At 42.8% G+C, this 21,139-nt stretch overlaps 2 protein-coding genes across 2 annotated transcripts in view; both read right to left on the bottom strand.

Annotated features, from left to right (window-relative positions):
- Positions 1-6,652, bottom strand: part of cyfip1 (cytoplasmic FMR1 interacting protein 1) — a 55,124-nt gene extending 48,472 nt beyond the window's left edge. The window contains exon 1 of the mRNA XM_062555352.1: positions 6,446-6,652. The gene's annotated coding sequence lies outside the window, so the exon portion shown is untranslated. The remainder of the gene's footprint in view (positions 1-6,445) is intronic.
- A 288-nt stretch (positions 6,653-6,940) lies between these two features.
- tubgcp5 (tubulin gamma complex component 5) lies at positions 6,941-20,652 on the bottom strand. Its single transcript, XM_062557052.1, has 23 exons — positions 19,985-20,652; positions 19,738-19,791; positions 19,533-19,641; positions 19,324-19,420; positions 18,789-18,868; positions 17,859-17,994; positions 17,010-17,127; positions 16,645-16,734; positions 16,219-16,312; positions 15,670-15,940; positions 14,787-14,989; positions 14,026-14,141; positions 12,297-12,583; positions 11,575-11,773; positions 10,991-11,179; positions 10,494-10,676; positions 10,229-10,313; positions 9,983-10,103; positions 9,577-9,737; positions 9,285-9,410; positions 8,900-8,988; positions 7,910-8,010; positions 6,941-7,458 (listed from the first exon to the last, which is right to left on the bottom strand). The coding sequence occupies exons 1-23, from the start codon at positions 20,116-20,118 to the stop codon at positions 7,412-7,414; spliced, it is 3,090 nt and encodes a 1,029-aa protein (XP_062413036.1). The 5' UTR covers positions 20,119-20,652; the 3' UTR covers positions 6,941-7,411.
- Between the last annotated feature and the right edge of the window lie 487 nt (positions 20,653-21,139).

Consider the following 21,139-nt stretch of genomic DNA (forward strand, 5'->3'; position numbering starts at 1 on the left):
CAGTCACAGTTGCCAAGGTTTCTCATCGTCGCAAATCTTTGGTCTGAAGCGCACTTTAGGGACCCTATGGTTACGTTGAGGCCTTCCTTGGCAGGACTCGCTGAGCATGGTGGCCGGAGGTCGGTGCCTTGTGACGTCCAGACTGACAGACCCACAGAGGAAGCATGCGTTTTAGCTCGCACTTTGAAAAATGAAGACGTTTCTCTTTTCCTACTGAGAGTCCTAACAATAGACCCAAGTCTAGTCTGAAATAGAAGGAAACTAGTCAGCACTTGCAGCAAACTGAGACAGAAGAGAGGTACAAAATGGAGAAATGGAGAAAGACAAGGTAAGAGAAATGCAAGCAGAGCGAGAGAGAGAAGTAAGAGAGAGAGAGAGAGAAGTACGCAAACAGAGCACCACTGGGTTGACCACAGTGGTCAAGCTGCTAGCCTTCCAGTGAGCCACCAATGCACAGGCCCAGACAGAGGTGACACATTTGGCATGCGGAACATCCATCAATCAACAGGTCAGAATCACAAACATACAACATCTAATGAACATTTTACATCTATCATGTCTACCTGCATTACATCTAAGTTTAAAGGAGTAGGTAGGCTCCACACAAATGCAATAGAGGTACTAATTAGGCCCATATGAGGAACTACTCCAGCAGAGATTGCATAGCTCTGACTGACATTGTCCACATGAGAAGGTTTATGGCAAGTTTAAAATGAATCATCGACCAGAAAGGTCAGCTGGACATAAAACACATCTCTCTTCCCTTGCCCCATGTTCCCTCTCCAGAGTGAAGGAGGAAGCTCTGCTCAAGACCAAAACACACAGCTCTTAATCCACTTCCCCTTTAGAACGAACTGAATGTCTGTGCTGAGGTTACAGACCAAGAGCGACAGCACAGCAGCCGATAGAAGAGGAGCTCGGACAGGAATAAACTCTAGCACAGAAGCGCTAAAACTATCCCCTACCTTATTAGCAGAAAATACCAGTAAGTCTGTCAGACGCAGAGCGCACAATGCTGTGTGTAGCGCAACCTGGGGTTTACGGGATCTGCCAGAGAGAATCCCTTGTGGTATGGAGTAAGGAGCAGGAATTCATTCCTTCAGGCTCGCAGGTCTGGTCATGTCTGGCCAATTCCACACAAAGTCACACCATTACTCATCAATCTCCCATTTTTAAAGAGGACACTTACAAACACACAGTGCTGAAAGGGTCTAGGAACATCGTTCCAATACAAAAAAAATGGAAGCTTCAGCACAAGTTCTGTAATGAGACTCTAATGCTACATCACTCATTCATTCCTCACACATGAGCTCCTCTGACCAATCACCAGTTTCCACCTGACTTTATAATGCCTTGCCGAACGTATCTGCTCTGCTGCCTTACAGTAGGTGCCGTCATCTGATGTTCCCTCCTTCCTCCCCACCACCACCAGTTTGGTCCCTGTCCAACTGTCCAGGGGGGTAGGCTCCGATCCTGCCAGCTAATATCGGGCAGGATCTGCGGGGTCTATACAATACAAGACCTGGACCAATGCTGGGGCCTACACTAAAGACTCGCATACTTTGCTGAATTCTTTGTGAATTAAATCTTTGAATCTCATTATCTCTCTGGGAGAATTAGTATTCAGTGTCCATATAGCTGATACTTGAAGCTAATACAGGGACAGGCCTTTAATTTGTCTTTACTACCTTTTCAATAGCTGCACAAAAACACATAAACGCACAGAAAGACAGCAGGGTGTGCAAAGGGAAAGGTCCAATTTGCTGTTGCAAAAGAATTACATCTCTACTTAAGTGCTACTGCTACAAGATAATCTGTGCTTGGCTTATTTTGCAGTCAACATCTTTATTTCCACAGGGCAACGTCTACTAATTGTTACTAACTCTTGCAAAACATGTGTGTAATACACTGCAAACACACCTTGAGCAGAGCAACTACACACCTATTAGCAACTTCCTAAACACATGAAAAACTGAGAACTGACATGAGGCTAGACGGCGTCCACCACAACAAGATATCTCAAAACCAAAACAATATCTCATCTTGGGCCTATTGTACACTTAAACAGCCATGAATGAGAGCCTTGGAGCACAAAGGGGGGGATCACTCAAACACGAGGCATCAGCAGGCTTAGTCTTATAAATAGAGGATAGTCCCCAGCTAATCCCCCTCGCCTTCCCCACTGAGACGAATGGCCCTGTAGACAAAGCAGCGTTTGGGAGCAAGCCAGGGTAACCTCATTAATCCAACCTCTGCAATGTCAAGAACATGAGGCACACTGCTCCCTTAACAGGCTGAAACACCAGGACTAAGAACACAGAGGGCCTACCTTCAGATCATAAAACACTTGCCCTTACTAGGTCCTTTGCAGACACAAGAAAGAGCTGGGCCTATTTGTGTATCAGGCAAAAGACATTACAATAGCACAACATGGGACTGACGACTGTGACTGCAAGGGAGTTGTTTGAGGGCTTTGAGAGGAAACAGAGTGGGGGAGTAACTTGTGTGTGTGTGTGTGACCTTGCCTTGCCTGGCATGGTGTGCTGTGTTCTTTCCTGGACGGCAGGAGAGATAACACTGAGCCTGTGTGTGCTCACTGCTTACACTTTTCTCAACCTCCACTACTACTACCACCTCTACCATATACGTCACTCTCCAGACTCACACACACACACAAACACAAACACGCAAACACAAACACGCACACGCACAAGCACACGCACACGCACACGCACACGCACACGCACACGCACACGCGCACGCACACTTACCTGAGCCAGGCGAATCAATGTTACACCCTGGCACCTATGACAAACAAAACAAACTGTGCCCAAGCTATGAAGGATGTTGGTTAAATGCAGTCACTTGTATCAGTCTCTCTTTGTTCTGTTGCAACTATCCCCAAACCATGAGAAGCCACATGCATTCTCCAGTATATGATGAGTATATTGGGGGCTGAGTTTAATACCAGGTGAGAAAGACAATCATCCGCTTGGGTTATAAATGACTGGTTGCATAGATAGGTAAGTGCACACACACACACACACACACACACACACACACACACACACACACACACACACACACACACACACACACACACACACACACACACACACACACACACACACACACACACACACACACACACACACACACACACACACACACACACACACACACACACACACACACACACACACACACACACACACACACACACACACACACACACACACACACACACACACACACACACACACACACACACACAGTTTTGCAGTCAGGTAACAATCCTTCATCCACATGCATTGATTCCTGAATTAAGCTAACCCTTTGCTGTCTAAGCTTGAGGACACAGGAAAACGTGATAAGTTTCCCCATCCTAACTGAAATGTCTTCTCATACTAGGCCAAACTTTCATCACATTGATTCATTTTCCACCAGAAACAAATGAGAGGCAGTATATATATATATATATATATATATATATATATATATATATATAGGGTGAATAGACATAGAATAGTCCAAACACGCCGCAGCGAGTGATTTTCCCATTCCCATCCTACTCCTGCTATGCACACACAAACACACACATCAAAGCATAACTTCCTGGAGAGGCAAGCTGATTGAGTATGGCTTTTTGGTCCCTTCATTCCCTGCCTCCTCCAAGGACCTCATTTCAGCGCACTCCAGGTGATGGACACTTCTAACAATCTACTACATCAAGAGGCAGAACCACAACGAAGCCAATGTCACTCCAGCTCAAGACACAGAGTGAAAAATACAGCAACACACTGATACTTTTTTAAAGTGATGCTCAATGGTCACTGGTAAAGCCCTGCAATCCATTTAATCTCACAGGAGGTGTTGCCCTTGATGTAGGCCTTCAGATCTAAGGAGAACGGTACTTCTGACCTGTATCCATTCATTGCTTTCTCAGCATCCCACCCACCAATGTCTCCATTCTTCCTGCTGTGATCGCCATAAATACAAGCCAGCGTAACCTCATTAATCCGACCCCTGCAATGGCAAGAACATGCGCCACAGTTTTCCCTTAACAGGCATCAATCTGGCAAACCATCCGACTGACAAGATGCACTGGCTTGGTGTATGCAGTCCACATCAATAAGAACAGTGGTGGCTAGAAAGGCTAAAGGTTAAACCTCTGGTATCTGAATACCTACAAATAATGATTTTTCACCTCATCAGCCTGTTCCGTGCTCCCTACATACGGAATAAACTTTTTCCAGATAGTCATTTGTTGGTGACTACAACAGGCCTACTTGTAAAGTTGTGCTATCAGTGTTATCTTCAATTACATGCGCACCATTTTCATCCTTTTGAAAACAGCCAGTGTTTTAGGATGTCTCTTGTTTGTGTCTAGCACACACATAAGCTTATAACCTCATTGGACTCGGTTCTGTGAAATGCCACAACTTAGGCAAGTTAATGGTAAGCAACATAAGTAGCACCATAGAATCATAAGAAAAGTCAGACAGCTCACGTTTTTTTTCACGGAGAATACGCCCAACAACCACACATTACACTACGATACCACCGAGAGGAAATCTCTACAGGAAACTGAAACTTCAACTATTTTTGGCTTCTTTTTCTGGCCTTCTTTTTAAGGACCCTTTCCTAAATATTAAGGGTGTATGTAGCCTACGGCCGAACCCCAACTTAAGTTTAATCCTTACCAAACCTACTCAATATTTTCAGTGGAAAAGTTTTATCACATATATGAGTCAAGAGGAAACGTTCTAACGTTCCCTTTTCACACCTCCAAACCTCAAAAGGTGTCATGGGCCTAGATGTCAGATGTAAACAAATATTGTTGCTAATATTGCTACGGATACATGACACACAGAGCCTCTACACACTATATGATAAAGGCCTCTGGGTGGGTGAGATGGGTGAGATAATTCACATTTACCCAAACACAGTGCACTGTCTGAACTGCCCTGTGGGGAAAAAAAAACATCAGAGTAGCAACTCTGATTACTAGAGCACAAACCCACACCACCGCCCATGTCTGGCCCCCAAGAGGGTATGAAAGCCCATCTTATGAATCAGCCTGACCTTGGCTTTCATGACAGTGTGGACAACAGAGAGAGACGAGCCTTAATCTGTTTGGGTGGTGAGAGAGGATATAGCTAATTCTGAACCACAGCAGGGTGTGTCTAGTCTGTATCGCACAACACCCGCACCCACACACATAACATGCTCCCAAACCTTGAGCACAGCTGTCATGGTCCCCAATTCATCCGTTTTCGCTTCTCCTCAACCACAGCTGTTGAGTAGGCCTACTGCTCACACGAGCAAGCAAATACACAGAGTTCCTCTTTCAAGACGGCTGGCTTTCATCAACTCATTCAGAAGAACTTCATAAATGTGAAAATTTGTGTCCACGAGGTCAAGTTTAAGGATAACACGGGGAATTCGTTGTCTGTGTAAACTAGGTGACTCATGTTGAGTTCCAAAGTCAGACAACTTGTATCTCATTCAAACTGTGTCACTAGGCTGCCTGATGGGGGAAAAAAGTCAAACTGTGAGGTATTTTGGACTGAGCCTGGAGACCGGAGATTCCACAAGGAATAAATTACTGTGGGTCGTGTATAAATGCCTTTTAGGTCACATTTGCAAGTTGTGCTCAATGCTTGAAAAGTGCTTTATAGGCCCAAATAATAATAATAACTGTTATTATTATTAGGCTACTGTTCTTATGAGAGTAGGAAAATCTGCTTCGCATGTCCACTTTCAACTAGCCTATATACATTCCAACAATAAGGGAAAATCCGAGATATTCTCTAGCTTCAACATGATCAGTTCTGCCGTTATGAATTAATTGAAATAATTCCCGATGTAACATTAACGCTGAAAATATGCAGCTAGCAGTTACCACCCCTGTCCTGGAGCTTACCCAGAGGTAATAATTACGCACGGGCGAGGAAGCTTGCTAGCCATCGTAACCGTTTGAGGATATTCTTAAAACACATCAACTTTTTATTTTCTAATTTGTACATCAACAATTAGTTTCAGTGATATGTAGGTGAACCTGGGTGTGTTGAATGGATTTGCGTACTCCAGCTGAGATGAGGCGGGGCAATATTCCATAATCCATGTTTTTTTCTTACTCTGTGCTGTGGCTAATCCTTTGCAGATTAGTCACACACGAGCTAGCACAGGCCCAAGAGTAAAGTTAGGTGAAATAAGTCTTACTTCAGTAATATTTCCTTCAAACTTCGCCTCTTACAGTCAAGCATGCCGTTCTTTCTTGCCCAAACCGAACGCATTTCGATAGTAATAACAAACTTAAGGCTAAGTTTAACATCATTATCCAACATAAAATGAGATATGACACGCAAAATGAAACAAACTTTTCGGCAGCGCAGGATACCTATCCCAGCTAGCACAGCTGACTTCGTAAAAAAGTACCCACCCTTTCTTCTTTTCCAAGGAAAATGGTCCGTTCAGTCGGCTCACAAATCCATTTACCGACTGTTTTTTGAGTTTAGATGTATTTCACTACACCCGCATGTTCTTCTTGTCAAAGTCGAACTTTTCCAAAGAGCTAAAACTTTTCTTAGCTGCGGTGGAATCTCGCCTCTCGCCGATGTTATCGCAGGCAGGCGGGGAAGTCGAACTGGGAGTTCCTGCCTCACTGTAACAGGGAAATGCAACAGGAAACCCCAGCTCCGAATTAAAGCAGACATCCACTAGGGGCATTGAGAGACTGGCTGGGAATGCAGAATTGTTTTTGCCATGAAGTCTGTCACATACTGATTAATGTTCATATGACTTCTAAAAAATAAAAATAAAAACTCATATAGAGAAGAAAAAAAACAGGACAATTAGGTCCTCTTATCCAAGAAGCATCAGGAGACTTCTGGACTTCAATCATTTAAATTCTTCAAGTGACTAATGTAATATGTACATCATAATAAACACCACACTTATTAAACATTAAAACAAGTAACACAACACAATAATTCACAGGTAACAAATAGTTTTTATCATACATGAGAAGGACTTCCAATAGGACAAACATCTTTAAGCAGCAACAACTTTTATAAACTAAACATTTACACTCTTCATTTTATACATTTTCTTATTCCTCATTTCTCCTTTCTTTTCCCAGGGCGGACAAACACCCACACGGCCATTGCTCGACTTTATGTGCCAATCTAGCCTCACTGACATCACCAGTCTCATGTGCTATGACATCATGTGTAAGACATCATTTGGTGGAGACGAACACAGGGCGCAGCAGAGTAGGCTAGCTGTCATACAGCTGGACAGTAAACAGCACACAGGACTCATGAGAGGCATGGGCACTGGAGGGGATGCAGACTGGACTGGGATGGACGCTGTAGCTGGAGAGGACAGCTGGCGACGGTGGAGGCGTTCAACACTGTTCAAACCCTGCCATGAGAGACAGCGCCAATGCTTCCACTGGAGACAAAGAAGAAAAGCACAGGAAATTAAACTCCACATTATTCCTCATTATTCAAGGACATAAATAAACCCGTACCAAATAATAACCCAAAACAAATAAATGGGAAATAGATGCCGTGACGGCTGAAGCAACTGCGTCATCATACACAGTAGAGTTTCTTGTAGGCTCTGAGCCTTTATGTGAAGCCGGGCAGAACTGGCTAGTCTTTTATCTGAAAGTTATTTTAGCCCAAGCCAAAAAGCCCACGGGTGGCAGATCTGAGTAAACAATAAGTAGCAGAAGTTGTCTTTGTGCATACAAATATAATTACAGTATTCTAAAATGTCAGCTCACTCTGAGGAATGCACTCAATAGTATGTAGATGGATAATACTATAAGTGCCCTCTAGTGAATAATCAAACAAAACATCAAGGGAAACTACACACTAGAAAAAGAGAGTGGACTTACAGTGGGGGAAAGAGCCTCTGCAGACAGCTTTGTTCAATATAGTCACCAGGAACATATGACAGCTTTTGAAGTCAGACTCCATTTTGGCGATGGACTCAATCCTAAAACAATAGCAATTCTGTCACAGACAACTCAGAGACGATCATGATTTTCAATCATCAAGAATCATTCCAGTCCAGTTAGGTTCATCAGCATTTGGACAGTGAGTATTTTTGCTATTTTGCCTTTTAACAGCACCACAATGGATCTAAAGCAAAACAATGACGACGTGCTTGAAGAGTACATCTTCATTACATTTTCATCTTTAATTCAAGGCATTGAACACAAATCACATGAGCCGTTTAGAAACTACAAGCATTTTTAAATATTGTCACCCCATTTTTTCACTTCAAAAGTAATTGGACAGTTGACTTATAAGCTGTGCTATGGCCATTTGTGCCCTATTTCCCCTTTATTTCCTGACAAATGAAGCAGATAAAAGGTCTGGAGGTCATTCCAAGCATTTGCATTTGGTAGCTGATCATTGGAACTCTCTATACTGTATGTGGTCCAAAGGGGTGTTGATATTTGGAACTATGTTTTCATTCAGGCAAAGCACTGCTCCTTGGGGTTTGAAGAAGTAACACCAGAGCTTTTTAGGTGCTGACTGAAAATCACTCCGCCCAAGCAGCAGAGCTTTGCCTGAATGGGAACATAGTACCAAGTATGTAATTACAAAATGGCGGTCTCATTTGACATTTTGTAATAAATCACGGGATGTTAAATAGAAAAATATTAGAGTTCCTTTGTCACTATTAGGAGGTGTAGGCTACTGAAGCTGGCCACTTCGAGGCACCTGTGCTAAGCTAGGCTAGAGGTGGGTGCATCAGACCGAATAACGGCACGTATGGAAATGAGAAGGGTATGTATCGACTTATCTAACTCTGGGGAATGCAGTGAATAAGCTTAAGTCCCAAAACGTTGGCGCGCTCTTTTAAAGATCAAACTTACTTCCAGGCCCCAAATCCAGCCTGCCATCGATCGGAGAAGATGAGCACCAGGTTCAGCACTTTCATGATGGCCTCCTTAACAAAGCCAATCTGGAGAACAAATACCCAATTGCTAAAACATATTGGCATGCAAATTGCCTTGTTTCAGTACGAATACATTATGTATTGATATGTATATTGATGCATAATGAAAGACAGAACGTCTAATTTCTTAATTCTGAATTACAGTGGCAAGACATGAATTGCTATTAATAGTTAGAGACAGCATAATGTATTCATGAACTATAATCACTGGCAATCATTTCTTATCACAGATTTGAAGGGCTGGCCCAGACTGTCTGGCCCAGATATCTGATTGCTTGAGGTGGCAGGTGGACTACACACACCTTCTCTCTCAAGAGGCAGCGATCATGGATGGTGGACAAGTATCTGTAGTGGATCTTAATGAGCTGGTCCAAGTCCTTGGCTTCCTGCACCTGGTGCTGAAACTCCAGCCCAGTACTGTGTAGAATCTGTCCGCACAGAAAGAAGGTGATAGAAAGATATTGTGATTCTAAGAGGCAGTACAGCGATAACATCTATGCATGCATAAAGCATCTAAAGCTGAGCTATTCAATACAGGGGGGAGAAGAAAACAATACCATTTAACAGCGTTAACACATTGAACGCTGGCTTTACCCTGGTCATGATGAAGTTGTGCAAGGTGTTGACAAAGTGCATCAGTTTGACCCGTAGCAGAAACATGCGGTGGATCTGCTGGTTAACAGGCTCTTTGGCCTCCTTGGTGGGCTCCTCTTCGGGCGACGCCCCCTCATGTTTCTTAGCAGCGACTGTTAGATCTGAGAGAGCGCAACACCACCCAACGTGTTAGTTTGACACGCACAGAATAGACCAGCAATGTGCAATGCAATCACGAATCAGAAAGCATGACTCATGTCTTGGCCTGAGATCATAAAGAAAGACAATGGGACAATTGAATTGTGGCTAAACAGAGTGTGGACATTTAGAGATAAGCTGTTCTTCACCAATGCTCATAAAATAGGCCAGACTTAGAGACCAAGAGAGAATTCCAGACGGTACATACCACTGAACCTTAGTGTGTCCAGGCAGTACTTCGCCCATTTAATCTGCAGAAGGAGCAGGAAGACTTGATTGTAAATCTTCTGGCACTCAGAGCTGATGACGATGTCCACTGGCCAGGGAACCTGTATGGTCAAAAACAGCCTGAGGTCATTTAAAAGCGCCTATTGACATTTTACTAATTCCTCATTATTACTGTTTTAGATTTTCCACACAACACTTGTCAATAAAGAACAATGAGGAGTATTACCTTATAACTAAGCGTGAGTCCATCGAGGTTATTGATTGGCTGCTTTTTTCTGGCAGGGTCAATAGTTTCCAGAAATATTGATAATCTGCAGGAAATGTAACATCATATAATGAATATAATGAGGTAAACAATCCCGTGAAGTAAGACAAAAAAAAGTTTTTTACTATATTGAATGATCAACTAAGAGCAGGTTACGGATTAGCTGTGATTAATTATTTACAGTTAGATATCAGATTTAAATGGAGCTGGGACAGAGGTGCAGTACCTGCTGCTGTCCTCTGGGTGGCGCTGTCCGACTGCCTCCTGAAGTTGAGCGTTGAGGAACGAGAGCTGCTGCCAGCTCTCCTTCTCCAGCACTTTATCAAAGATAGCCGTGTAGAAGTCGTACATGGTGTCTCCCGCCTCCAACAGGAAATAATTCCTCATGGCCTGGAGGTACTCCAGCAACCTAGAAGTCACAGAGGCAGTGTAAACAAGATTCTGAGCTTTAAAAAAAAAAAAAAAAAAGACAAATGGGTCATCTCTAATGACGCAACAGAGTTTACCAGAATATGCACTTCAAAGTCATTAGGAAAAAACATGTTCAACAGTGTACAGAGACAATTTGAGATGCAGTTACTGTTGCATGGCATGCAATACAAAAACCACTCACTAAAACAGTTTAGCAGTAATGAACAGTTAATTATAGTGTTATACATGCACTCCAAGTTTAAGAAAAATACTGTGTATTCCAGTAATTTCAACAACAGCCTCGAACTTCACCTGTAATCTTTCTTCAGGGTCCTCATGAGGTTCCCGCAGCACTCGATGTACCTGCGGTCAATGTGGGGGTACAGACAGGAACGCAGCGTCAGCTCAAAGGTCTGACACGTCACCGACTCAGACGAGCGGTCCACCATGACATCGCCACCGGAGAACTTCTCGTGGAAGTCACTCTGCTCTAGGTACAACCTAATGGAGAAAAGGAACAGTCACTTAAGGTCACCAGAGAGCCAGTTGTACATTCAAAAAGGCATTCTGCCACCATAGCAAACCAAAGAAGAGTATAATCGTATACATTTGTATATATGTGATAAGTTAATTGTATCAGTTCAGTATCAAGTTCATTAAATTACTATATATTTGTATTTTATATAGATATATATTTGTTTATTACTGTATATTCATAGTAAGTTAACTATGTTACTAATTATAACACATTCATATGCAGCAGAAAGTAGTTTAACCACATCCTATAATGTAAACATGGTTGTTGAGATGCATTGGTCACCACTCAGACAGTACTCTACTCCGTGTGTGTAAGAGGTGTGTGTGTGTTTTGCATGAACGTTGACTATGCAAATGACCTTGCAAAGTTTATGGCCAGCAGGGGGTCGTGGATGTCCTCCAGCTCCAGATGCCGTGCCACAATGGACTGCATCTTGATGAGGCTCCTCTTGGTGGCCTGTTGCTCGGTGACCGTATCCGCGGGCGACTCCTCTCCTCGGCGAAGCCGTGACTGTACCGACTCCAGGAAGAGTGTGTACAAGCTCTTCCTCTCTGCATCTGTGTGTGTGAGGGAGCTGTGTTTAAACAACTAAACACATTGTGAGGACTTTAAAAGGTGTTAAAATGTATGTGTGTATGTGTGTGTGTGTGTGTGTGTGTGTGTGTGTGTGTGGACACATGTTATCAAATGTCCCTGTGCCTTCAATGCATTAATGGAAACAAATGTTTTTGTATCCAACTAAAAGAACAAATCACAGGCAAAACAGGCACAAAACTACTTTGTATGGAAACAACATTGTGTGCTTTGCTCACATAGAGAGCTCTAACCACTCACTGAAAAAAAAAAGAAAAAAAAAACTATTTACCTTTAATATGTAAAAACGACACAAACCATGAGTAACACCACAGACTTCGTCAGTCTTCCCTTGACTCATTCATCCGCTTTCCTATCTCACGTCACATACTCACCTCTAGACAACTAATTTCTCATTTATTTATCTCATGGTGGTCAGACGCCCACCTCTGGGCATTTCATCTCATTTATTTTTCCCCATCAATCTAACGGCGGTCATGCACCCACCTCTGGCCGATCCCTCGTGCTGCTCGGCCTCCTTGCAGTCCAGGTTTTTGAGCAGCTGCATGGACTTGCCGGCCATGATGATCTGCTTGAGCACGGGCTTCAGGAAGGACACCATGGTGTGCTGGCGGCTACTACCGCCGCCGCCGCCGCCGGCCTGGTCGCCTCCGGAGCTCCCGCTGGCCGCGTCGCTCAGCCGCTCCTCGCCCCCGTCCACCGCCTCGGACACGCTGTACAGGGTGTAGGTGGCGTACCAGAAGTCCCGGTGGTCCACGGGCACGTCTTTGTTCCTGATGGAAGGGGGATGGAAACAACTCAATGAGTGACAGATGATGTGTGTGATTGTTCCTTTTTTAAATATATATATATATTTTTTTTATTGACATGTATAAACAAGGAGTATGAAAGAAACCAGTAAAGAAAGGAGGGGGGGGGGTTCTTTCTTCAACAGATCAACGAAATGTAACATTCAGTTATATTAAGTTTATCTTAAGAAAAGGTGAGATTTTCAAGAGCTAGACAATGAGTCAATGATATATATAGTATATGTACAGTAGCTACTTACTGTAGTATACAACAGGCAGGACATGTCTGATCAAATGAATACATTCACTTCACATGAAAACTGGAAAAAGGTCTACATTTGGCATATTTTGACTTAACACATAGCAAGATGCAATCTCGAACTTGAAGAGACGCAATATAAAATGAGGTCAGAAACCCTTTTCTGAAGAGGACAGCGGATATCTGAGTTCATTTTGGCTTTTTAACTTGCACACAGCACACACAGTCAACACCACTGTTCTAGATAGAAGCAGAGATAAGGGTGACACTCTGGCTCATTTTTCTTCAGTCATCTCAGAAAAGCATTTAGTCCTTGTTACATAAATGTATCTGAACTATGAAAAGAAATATGTTTGATCTCCGCTGCCTTTTGTGTGAGCATGTCTGTGGCATGTCTATGGCTTTTTATATATATTTGGAGTCAATGGATAAGTCTCATTTGAATTAAACAAAATGGATTGGACAAAAATTATGGAACCCTTTATCTAATAGTGACTTGTTGATCACTCAGTCAGTCAAATTGTTGCCTTTAGTTTTCTTTCTGATCTCCATTGGTCATTCTAACCTATGATTTCCCTTGTCCATTTTCATTTTGGTGCACACAGTGATACTAAACTGCAAGAGTGACTACGTTTCTCCACTTTTACATACGTGCATAAATAAAGAAGCACGCTCAACACCTTAGTGCTTCGAACTGGGTGCTTAAACTTACTTGATACTAAATCATAAACATTGAAAATAAATAAAGCAAGCACACGGCAGTTTCCTTTTACTTTTTTAATCACCTCACAGATGTTTCGGGCTTTACCCTTCTTCAGTGAGATATGGCGATTTCCTCTCACTGAAGATGGGTAAAGCCCGAAACGTCTGAGGCGATTAAAAAAGTAAAAGGAAACTGCCGTGTGCTTGCTTTATTTATTTCTACTTTTATATACCAAATGCATAAAAATGCTTTGGATTTAATCACTTAAAATTGATGAAATTGAGAATTCTTTCAATAATTTGTAAGGATACTAAAAAAAAATATGAAATGTGTGAGAATCAGCTTCATCTTTCACATCTCAACACTGTCAATTGCATTACCGCATGCCAGAGTGGCATCTTGTGGCTTTCATATCGGTTATCTGTTAATCTCATGAGATCACATGCTGCGCTCGCTATTTCATACCGCTGAATGATGAACTCTTTAGCCGGGTCAAAGAGGTGGCCGTGTACAATCCACTCGTCCACGATCTCCAGATAGGGACGCACGGTCTCCACCCACAGGGAGAAGAGCAGAGCCACCTGGACACAGGAGGAAGGGAGGAAGGGGACAAGAGAGGAAGAGGAAGAGAAGGAGGGAAAGATACACACTTTGTATTTCGTGTTTTCATCCTCTCAAGCCCATTGACCACCCATGAGTCAGAGGTGCACAAACAAGCAGACGTGCACTTTAACATCCTGGAGGGCAACCGCGCACTAATTCGACTCTGCCCCAAGCTCCTGCAGTTTTGACTGTGTGCATTGTGGTGCTCAGGTATGTCAGCATTCACATACAGCCACTCGATTTCTTTTTTAAGTATATTTTTTGGGGGGTTTTGCTTTCATTCACACAGGACAGTGAAGAGCAAGACAGGAAGCTAGCGGGAGAGAGAGAGACGTGGCGGGATCAGGAAATGACCGCAAGCCTGACCCAAACCAGGCACCCGAATGCTGCACCCGAATCCTGGAGATTTTTGACCACAGCAACAGGCACACATTGTCTGCAATGCCATACCAAATACTGTACACAAAACATATGCACTTACACATAATAACACACACACTATTGTACTCGATATATAGTCAATTCAATTCAATTCAATTAAAAAAACTTTAAATTGAATTGACAACCTAGTCAGACTCTCTTAAACACACAAAGACACAGTATGTTCAGTAATGGATTCTCACCGCCTGTTCAGATGCTTCTCCAGCACTGTCATACTCTAGGATAGCCTTGTAGAGGGTGTTGAGTAGGTGAGATGCCCGCACCACGTTGGGCGTGCCAGGGGGCACATCTGCCACACCTGTGCAGAAGACCCTGTGCAGCACCTTCACCTGGGCCAGGTGAGGCTTGAGACGCTCCAGCACGGCAGACAACGTCACAGTCTCGTCTAGAGGGCGGGACAAAAGATCAGAGATCAGAGGTCATGTACTACAGTACATTTAAGCTACATACTGTATACCACTCTCCACTTTTTCAACTTTATTTGAAGCTATTAATACAGTGTTGGTTTGGAGAAAAAGCATAAATAAAGGTGAACTATGCACTTTTTTTTAGCTTAATATGCCTTAACAAATCAACTTCAGAGTCATTTGAATGGCTATTTGACTTATTTCGGGTTGAATGACTGCTGTCTCGCTTCGCCCTAGCGCCTCTAGGCGGAAAAAAAACATGCATGCAAGTCTGTGCCACCGGGCCTTACCATAGAAGTACCACTAAATAATATCCATATCAATCTTGGGGACAAAAAAAATGCATTTGCATTTGACATGCATTTGAACCTTACATTATTGCAAAATATGAACAGATTTAGGAGATAAACAAATAATAAATAAGCATATAACAAACACAGTGCCCTTCTCTGCTGACAGGCCTGCACCATGCTACAAATTTCCCATTTGTGGGTAATAGGTTTCAGCGAGTAATTCTACTCTGGAAATGCATCACCACACAGACCATAATCCCCCCATAATATGCCGAGTGAGATGGAGGGTGAATCTGAGTGGATGCCCACTAATTGCCTTGGGCAGCAGTGTCGTGCCGGGAAAGTTAAGCAACAGAAGGGGGCACCTTTGCCAATGAGCTCCTTCTCAATGGCAGTGAGCTCCTCTTTGAAGCTGGTGAAGTACTTGTAGAGCGCCCACACAAAGGCCTGGTAGGTCCTGAAGGGGGGCTCGGAGCCCTTCTTGGTCGAGGACGAGGAAGAGGAGGTGGACGAAGAGGAGCCCCCCGGGGGCCCGGTCTCGGTGCTGTAGCCCGTCACCTCGTCGATGAAACGCTGGAGCCGGGAGACAGCCTGCCCGTACGCGGCGATGTGCTCCAGCACAGAACGCAGACAGTTCTAGAACAGACACACCCAGAATCACAATCAATACACAGCACAGAGCACAGGCAGTTGTAGAACAGACATACCCAGAATCCAAAAAGGGATACCACTGCCATATGCATGTAAATGTCCCTCTGGACCAGGCATGCTGTTGACTGTTGGACAATTCTATGATTTTTTATCAGGCATGCACTCATACGGTCCTTTTTTATGCTGTTGCTACTTTCAAAAAAAAAATCATTCCAATGTAAATGTAAATGTAAATGATTTAATGAACTACAAATAAAACGTACACTGGTGAGGTGTGTGACCACCACGTCATTCCGAACGACTACTTTGCCATCATGGTGCTGAAATATGAAGAGCTTCTTCACCCCTGAGAGTAGCCTGAGGGAAAGGAGAATGAGTTTAGTGACTTCCTTATCGGGAGATATCTCAACGATACTTGATACTCCTCCGCGAGAAAGACTACGGTTTTCCTTGGCAAATACTCTAAAGCCACTTTGTTATGCTGCAATGCTATACCCGCTCAAAAATAAGAGCAACCATTTCTTCATTCATTGACTTATTCATTTATTCACTGGAAAGAAACACAATGACCCAGTCATGGGTTGTCTACCCGTAACATCTGATTATGAAGAAAGAAGAAACACTGCAAAGACCTTTAAAACATCTAATCGTGAAACCTGTTCATCAATGATAATCTTCTCAAATCTTACCAGAGAGTCTCTCGTATCACTTGAGTTTCTGTGACAAAGGCCTTCTCTTCAGGCAGGTACAATGGATCAGTGTTGTACAAGTGCTGGTCCCTACAAAGAAAAAAAGAAAAAACAAAAATTGGTTCTAGAACCGGAATCTGGTTCTGGATCAGTGATCACACATTTGTGTTTGCAAGCACTGATTTGGCATTCAGCATGAGGTGCTTTCTTGCACTGCTGTTTTCTGATATCTCCGCAGCAGAGCGGTTTAGATTTCAAAGCACAGCGGATCAGGTAAATACTGTAGGTGCCCACTGGGTTCTGTGATCAAGCCAATCAGTGTTTGCGGTGTGCTGCTGACGGTGCGGACGGAAAGCGGATCTCACCAGACGTTGAGCAGGTTGGAGTGCAGGTGGAGGCTGTGGGGGAAGCGGGGGCTGTGCGGCACCCAGTAAGGAGTCACCACATGCTGCTCCAGCCACGCCCTGGCATCAGGCTCGCCCACTGGGAACAAACCAGCACACAGGGCACCAAATCAACCCAGAGATCCATGAATTAACACAGAGATCACTGACAGAGCAAACAGATCAGTGATCATTCGTAGAACACAATTCTATACCATATACACAATTACACACATTCATGTTTGCATTATATGTAGAGAGAAAAATCTCATATATATAACTGATAACTTTATTACTTCAATCATTATTCAATTATATTCATTACTAGATTAGATTAAATTCAACTTTATTGTCACTGTGCAGAGTACAAGTACAAAGACAGCAAAATGCAGCACAACACAGTTAAATGCATTGTAGTCTGTAATAAATCAGATATGTTTTACTTTAGCACACACTTTTAGTGAATTCAACTTACAGTAATGATTTCAGCAGTATATTTCTGTCCCCTGGACCCATATCACCAAAACCCATTACATTAATGCTATAGCTGCTTGCTTTATTCGTTGAGTCAAAGGAGCATGAAAGAGCCGTGACATTCGGTATGCATGGCAAATGGTTAGGCTGTCATTAAAAAAGGAGATAACACACATGAAAGGGAGCACCCCTCAAAGCAGAGATATGAGCCTAATCTGCACAGAAAGTTCAAAGAAGTAACCCTTTGTGTGATTCTCCGTGTCTCTTATTAGTGAGAAGTAATCCCTTCTATTTCTATTTGGTGCAGGGGCAACCGTTTTCATTGTTCAGGATCCTCAGTGAATGCGGAGGTCTTACCTGTCCACGAGACAGAGACGTTTTTGTCAGCCTGGTCCTGGTCCTCCTGCGGGGTTCTGTCCACCTGTATCCCAGAATCCTCTCTGCTGAGAGGCTGCTGGCTGTCGTCTTCGTCGCTCTCATCTTCAGACCACTCCTGAGAAACAGAGCAGTGCGAATGGTTACACGCTTCTTTCATCAACCGTCTCACTGGGAGTAGTGCATGTTGGGATCTCATTGGGGTGAGTGCCAGCAGCTGGACTGGCACCACCACACCAGACTATATCCCTGACGAGGCTGTATCCCTGTATAGACCCTTTCAACTGCATAAACAAACGTGTGTGTTCCTGAGGCAATTCCAGTGGCACGGAAAACAACATTGAGCTAATGGTAACTTGGCGACGAACAAAACAATTTAAAAACGACTTTTAAAGTCAACATTTTGCAGAGCAATTTGGCTAAAGTCTGATTTATTTTCATATTCATATTCATTTTCGGAAGCCCTCTACAACAGATTGAAAGGGTCTGGTCTCAGGGTCAGAGAAGTTTATAGACTGTAAGTTTTCAACAGCTGAGTATAAATTGGGGAAAATGCACACTCACACTTACTTGCACAAGTGCTAGGCCTAATCTACTGAATACTAAGCAGAAGTAAGTCAGACTGCACACGCTGACCGGCATTTTTAATGTCAGTGTCTTGGCATTACAAAGTCATTTAGGGGCAGCGCTCTTCCTAAACATGTTCAATTAAGACTCAATTGACTGCCATCAGATTTCTGTCTGGACAACAAAGCTATTGGCCCATCCATCTCTCAACATAATGTTGATATTCATGTTAACATCAAAGGCACGTTTGCAAGGTTAGAAGGCCTTTTCTCCATCCTCAAGTAGTTTGGGTCTGGTTTTGGCAGGGGATGAAAGACAAAAACAGGGGGTGGATAATGTACTCACCGGAGTGTCTGGAAAGGGTCCTGTGTCAATATCTTCCCCCTCTAATAAATACTTAGCCCAGTCAAAAGTGTCTTCTTTAACTGCATGACATTGAAGCAAAGGTCAAAGATTAGTACTTAGAATAGTGAAGGTTACTACTCATCATATAATACAGTAACAGGGCTGTTACAAATGTAAAATTTCATGACATTTGCCTGACAAAAAAACTATATAATACTATATACTATATAATGAATGGTACTGCTACATATACTGACCAATGATTTCAGAGCAACCACATAGCAAGAAGAATGGTCGTTTTTTAGAGCGGGTGATGAAAAAATGAGATTTAATAAACAAAGTTGGTGTACGAAATGTTTGTATTAATGTAGTTTGGCAAGTACATTTTAAACCGCTACAACATCAGGGAACAATATTCTAAGACTTTGCCCCAAAAATGATCAAATTCCCTGACTTTCAATGTCTGGAATAGACTTTCCAAAATTCCACAATATTCCAGAAATCCCATGACCTGTGGGAGCCCTGTAGCAATTACCTGCTTCTTTTATTCTGGGCCTTTCACTGAAGTTGGTGTTGGATGGTGAATCTGACAGGAAGAGCAGCAGAGCCAGTATACTATGATGAGCATCCGTCTAGCACCCAAAAGCACAGAAATGTCAAGTGAGTCTTTTGTCATCTATGAAGAAACAGAGCTAGGCTCTCCAACTTACTTCTAATCATGTGGGTCAAACTGAAAGACTGTACCTTGACACCTTCAGTGTTTGGGAGGGGAGAGTTCAGAAACTCATTGGTCAGTCTCATCCAACTATCTGCTTTGCTCACGTCTGAGTGAATCATCAGCTTTTCATGGATCCTGTAGAATCATATCTGGTCAGCACTACAACACATCCTCCGAAATGCCATAACTTACACAGAAAGCCAAACAACGGACTGTGCTGTGGAGACATACCCATTTATTTTACGTTGCACTTTGTGGCTGTTGACGTCAAGGAAGCGATGAAACCTAACGTGATGAGATGACAGAACACATAAAAGTTTAACGTCCAAGCTACAGTAGAACCCCGACTCACATATTGTCCGTAGATTAAAGTTGAACGAGTAAATATAGCATGTTATTTACTGTTGTTGCACATGACTCAAAACAAACACTTCGGCACATTTTTTGTTGACAAGGCGTATGTGCAATCTTCACTTACCGAAAATTTGACCATGTGAATTTCAGAGCTAACTGAAAGTTCTGATCCTGTTCGTTTTGTATGCCAGTAAAGTGCTTTAACAGATTTTTTGTCTCTTGGTCCATCTCTTTCTCGAATTTCGTCCAGTGCGCCATTGTAGCTTCTCAGTAATGTTATCATTTATAAAACAGTATTTTACAGAAGGTTACGTTGTGGATAACGCTGTAGTTAATAAAAACCTAACGTTAGCTAGCCAAGCTACTTTCCAGTGGGTTAGCTATGTGTCCAATGCACCATAATAACGTTAGCGTTTGCAATCGTAGTCACTTACAGCTACCTTCGTTTTACAGCCCGATTTAATACAATATAACAACAATAATGTTACAGTCCACTGTTAACTGCTAAATTAGTTGTGCTCACTTAAACTAAAGACTAGTGCAAGCTAGCTGATTGACTGTCAGAACAGTAACTGTTTGGTGGCATATTGACAGCTGGGTTTAGCTTTAGCCCCCGAAGAAACTGACTGTAAGGCAAATAAACGTCTAATAGCCAGTATGATTGCATTAAATGTAACACAACATACATGCCCATCTATTTACAACAGTAAACAATTTCAGAGTTCTTAGCTTCTTTAGCTATGTAGCATAGGCTTCAACATCTCAAGTCCATCACAACGACCATCCATTTGTTTTCTTCCCTCGGCAACTGAACCTGCCGCTCCGCCCTAGTCGAACACTGGTTGGCCAACCAAAAATATGTTCGGGGTTGCACAAAACCGTACACCCTTTCAGAGTGAGTAACGAAGATATCTTTGCATTTATTTGACATTTTTTCACATCGCTTCCACTATGCATTTTCCTTCAATATGCAATTGTTCCACAAAATGTTTCGCTTTCTGTTGAAATTGGCAAAAAAAAATGTGTTTAGGCCCTACATATCACCTACATATCACATAGCCTATATATGATTATGAGCGGATGTTTGTTTAAATTACTGAAAATAACCAGACTACACTTGTCTATGATCCTTTATTGCCTAAGTAAAATGTTCACATTTATTCTGATTATTGTCTGATTAAAATGTAGCAACAGGCACAAATCTTATTATAAAATTGGGAGTGGTCTTAATTCACATTCTCATTAAATGTCACATCATCTTAAACTAAGGAGTGGTCTG

The sequence above is a fragment of the Sardina pilchardus genome, chromosome 15 (genome assembly GCF_963854185.1).
Source record: "Sardina pilchardus chromosome 15, fSarPil1.1, whole genome shotgun sequence".
NCBI classification, from domain to species: Eukaryota; Metazoa; Chordata; class Actinopteri; order Clupeiformes; family Clupeidae; genus Sardina; species Sardina pilchardus.

Coding starts and splice junctions, on each gene's coding strand:
- tubgcp5 (XM_062557052.1), bottom strand. CDS start 20,118: ATGGCGCACTGGACGAAATTCGAGAAAGAGATGGACCAAGAGACAAAA. Junction 9,738..9,982: donor GGACACACTAAGGTTCAGTG/GTATGTACCGTC, acceptor GCGCTCTCTCAG/ATCTAACAGTCGCTGCTAAG. Junction 8,011..8,899: donor GCTGGATTTGGGGCCTGGAA/GTAAGTTTGATC, acceptor CTATTGTTTTAG/GATTGAGTCCATCGCCAAAA.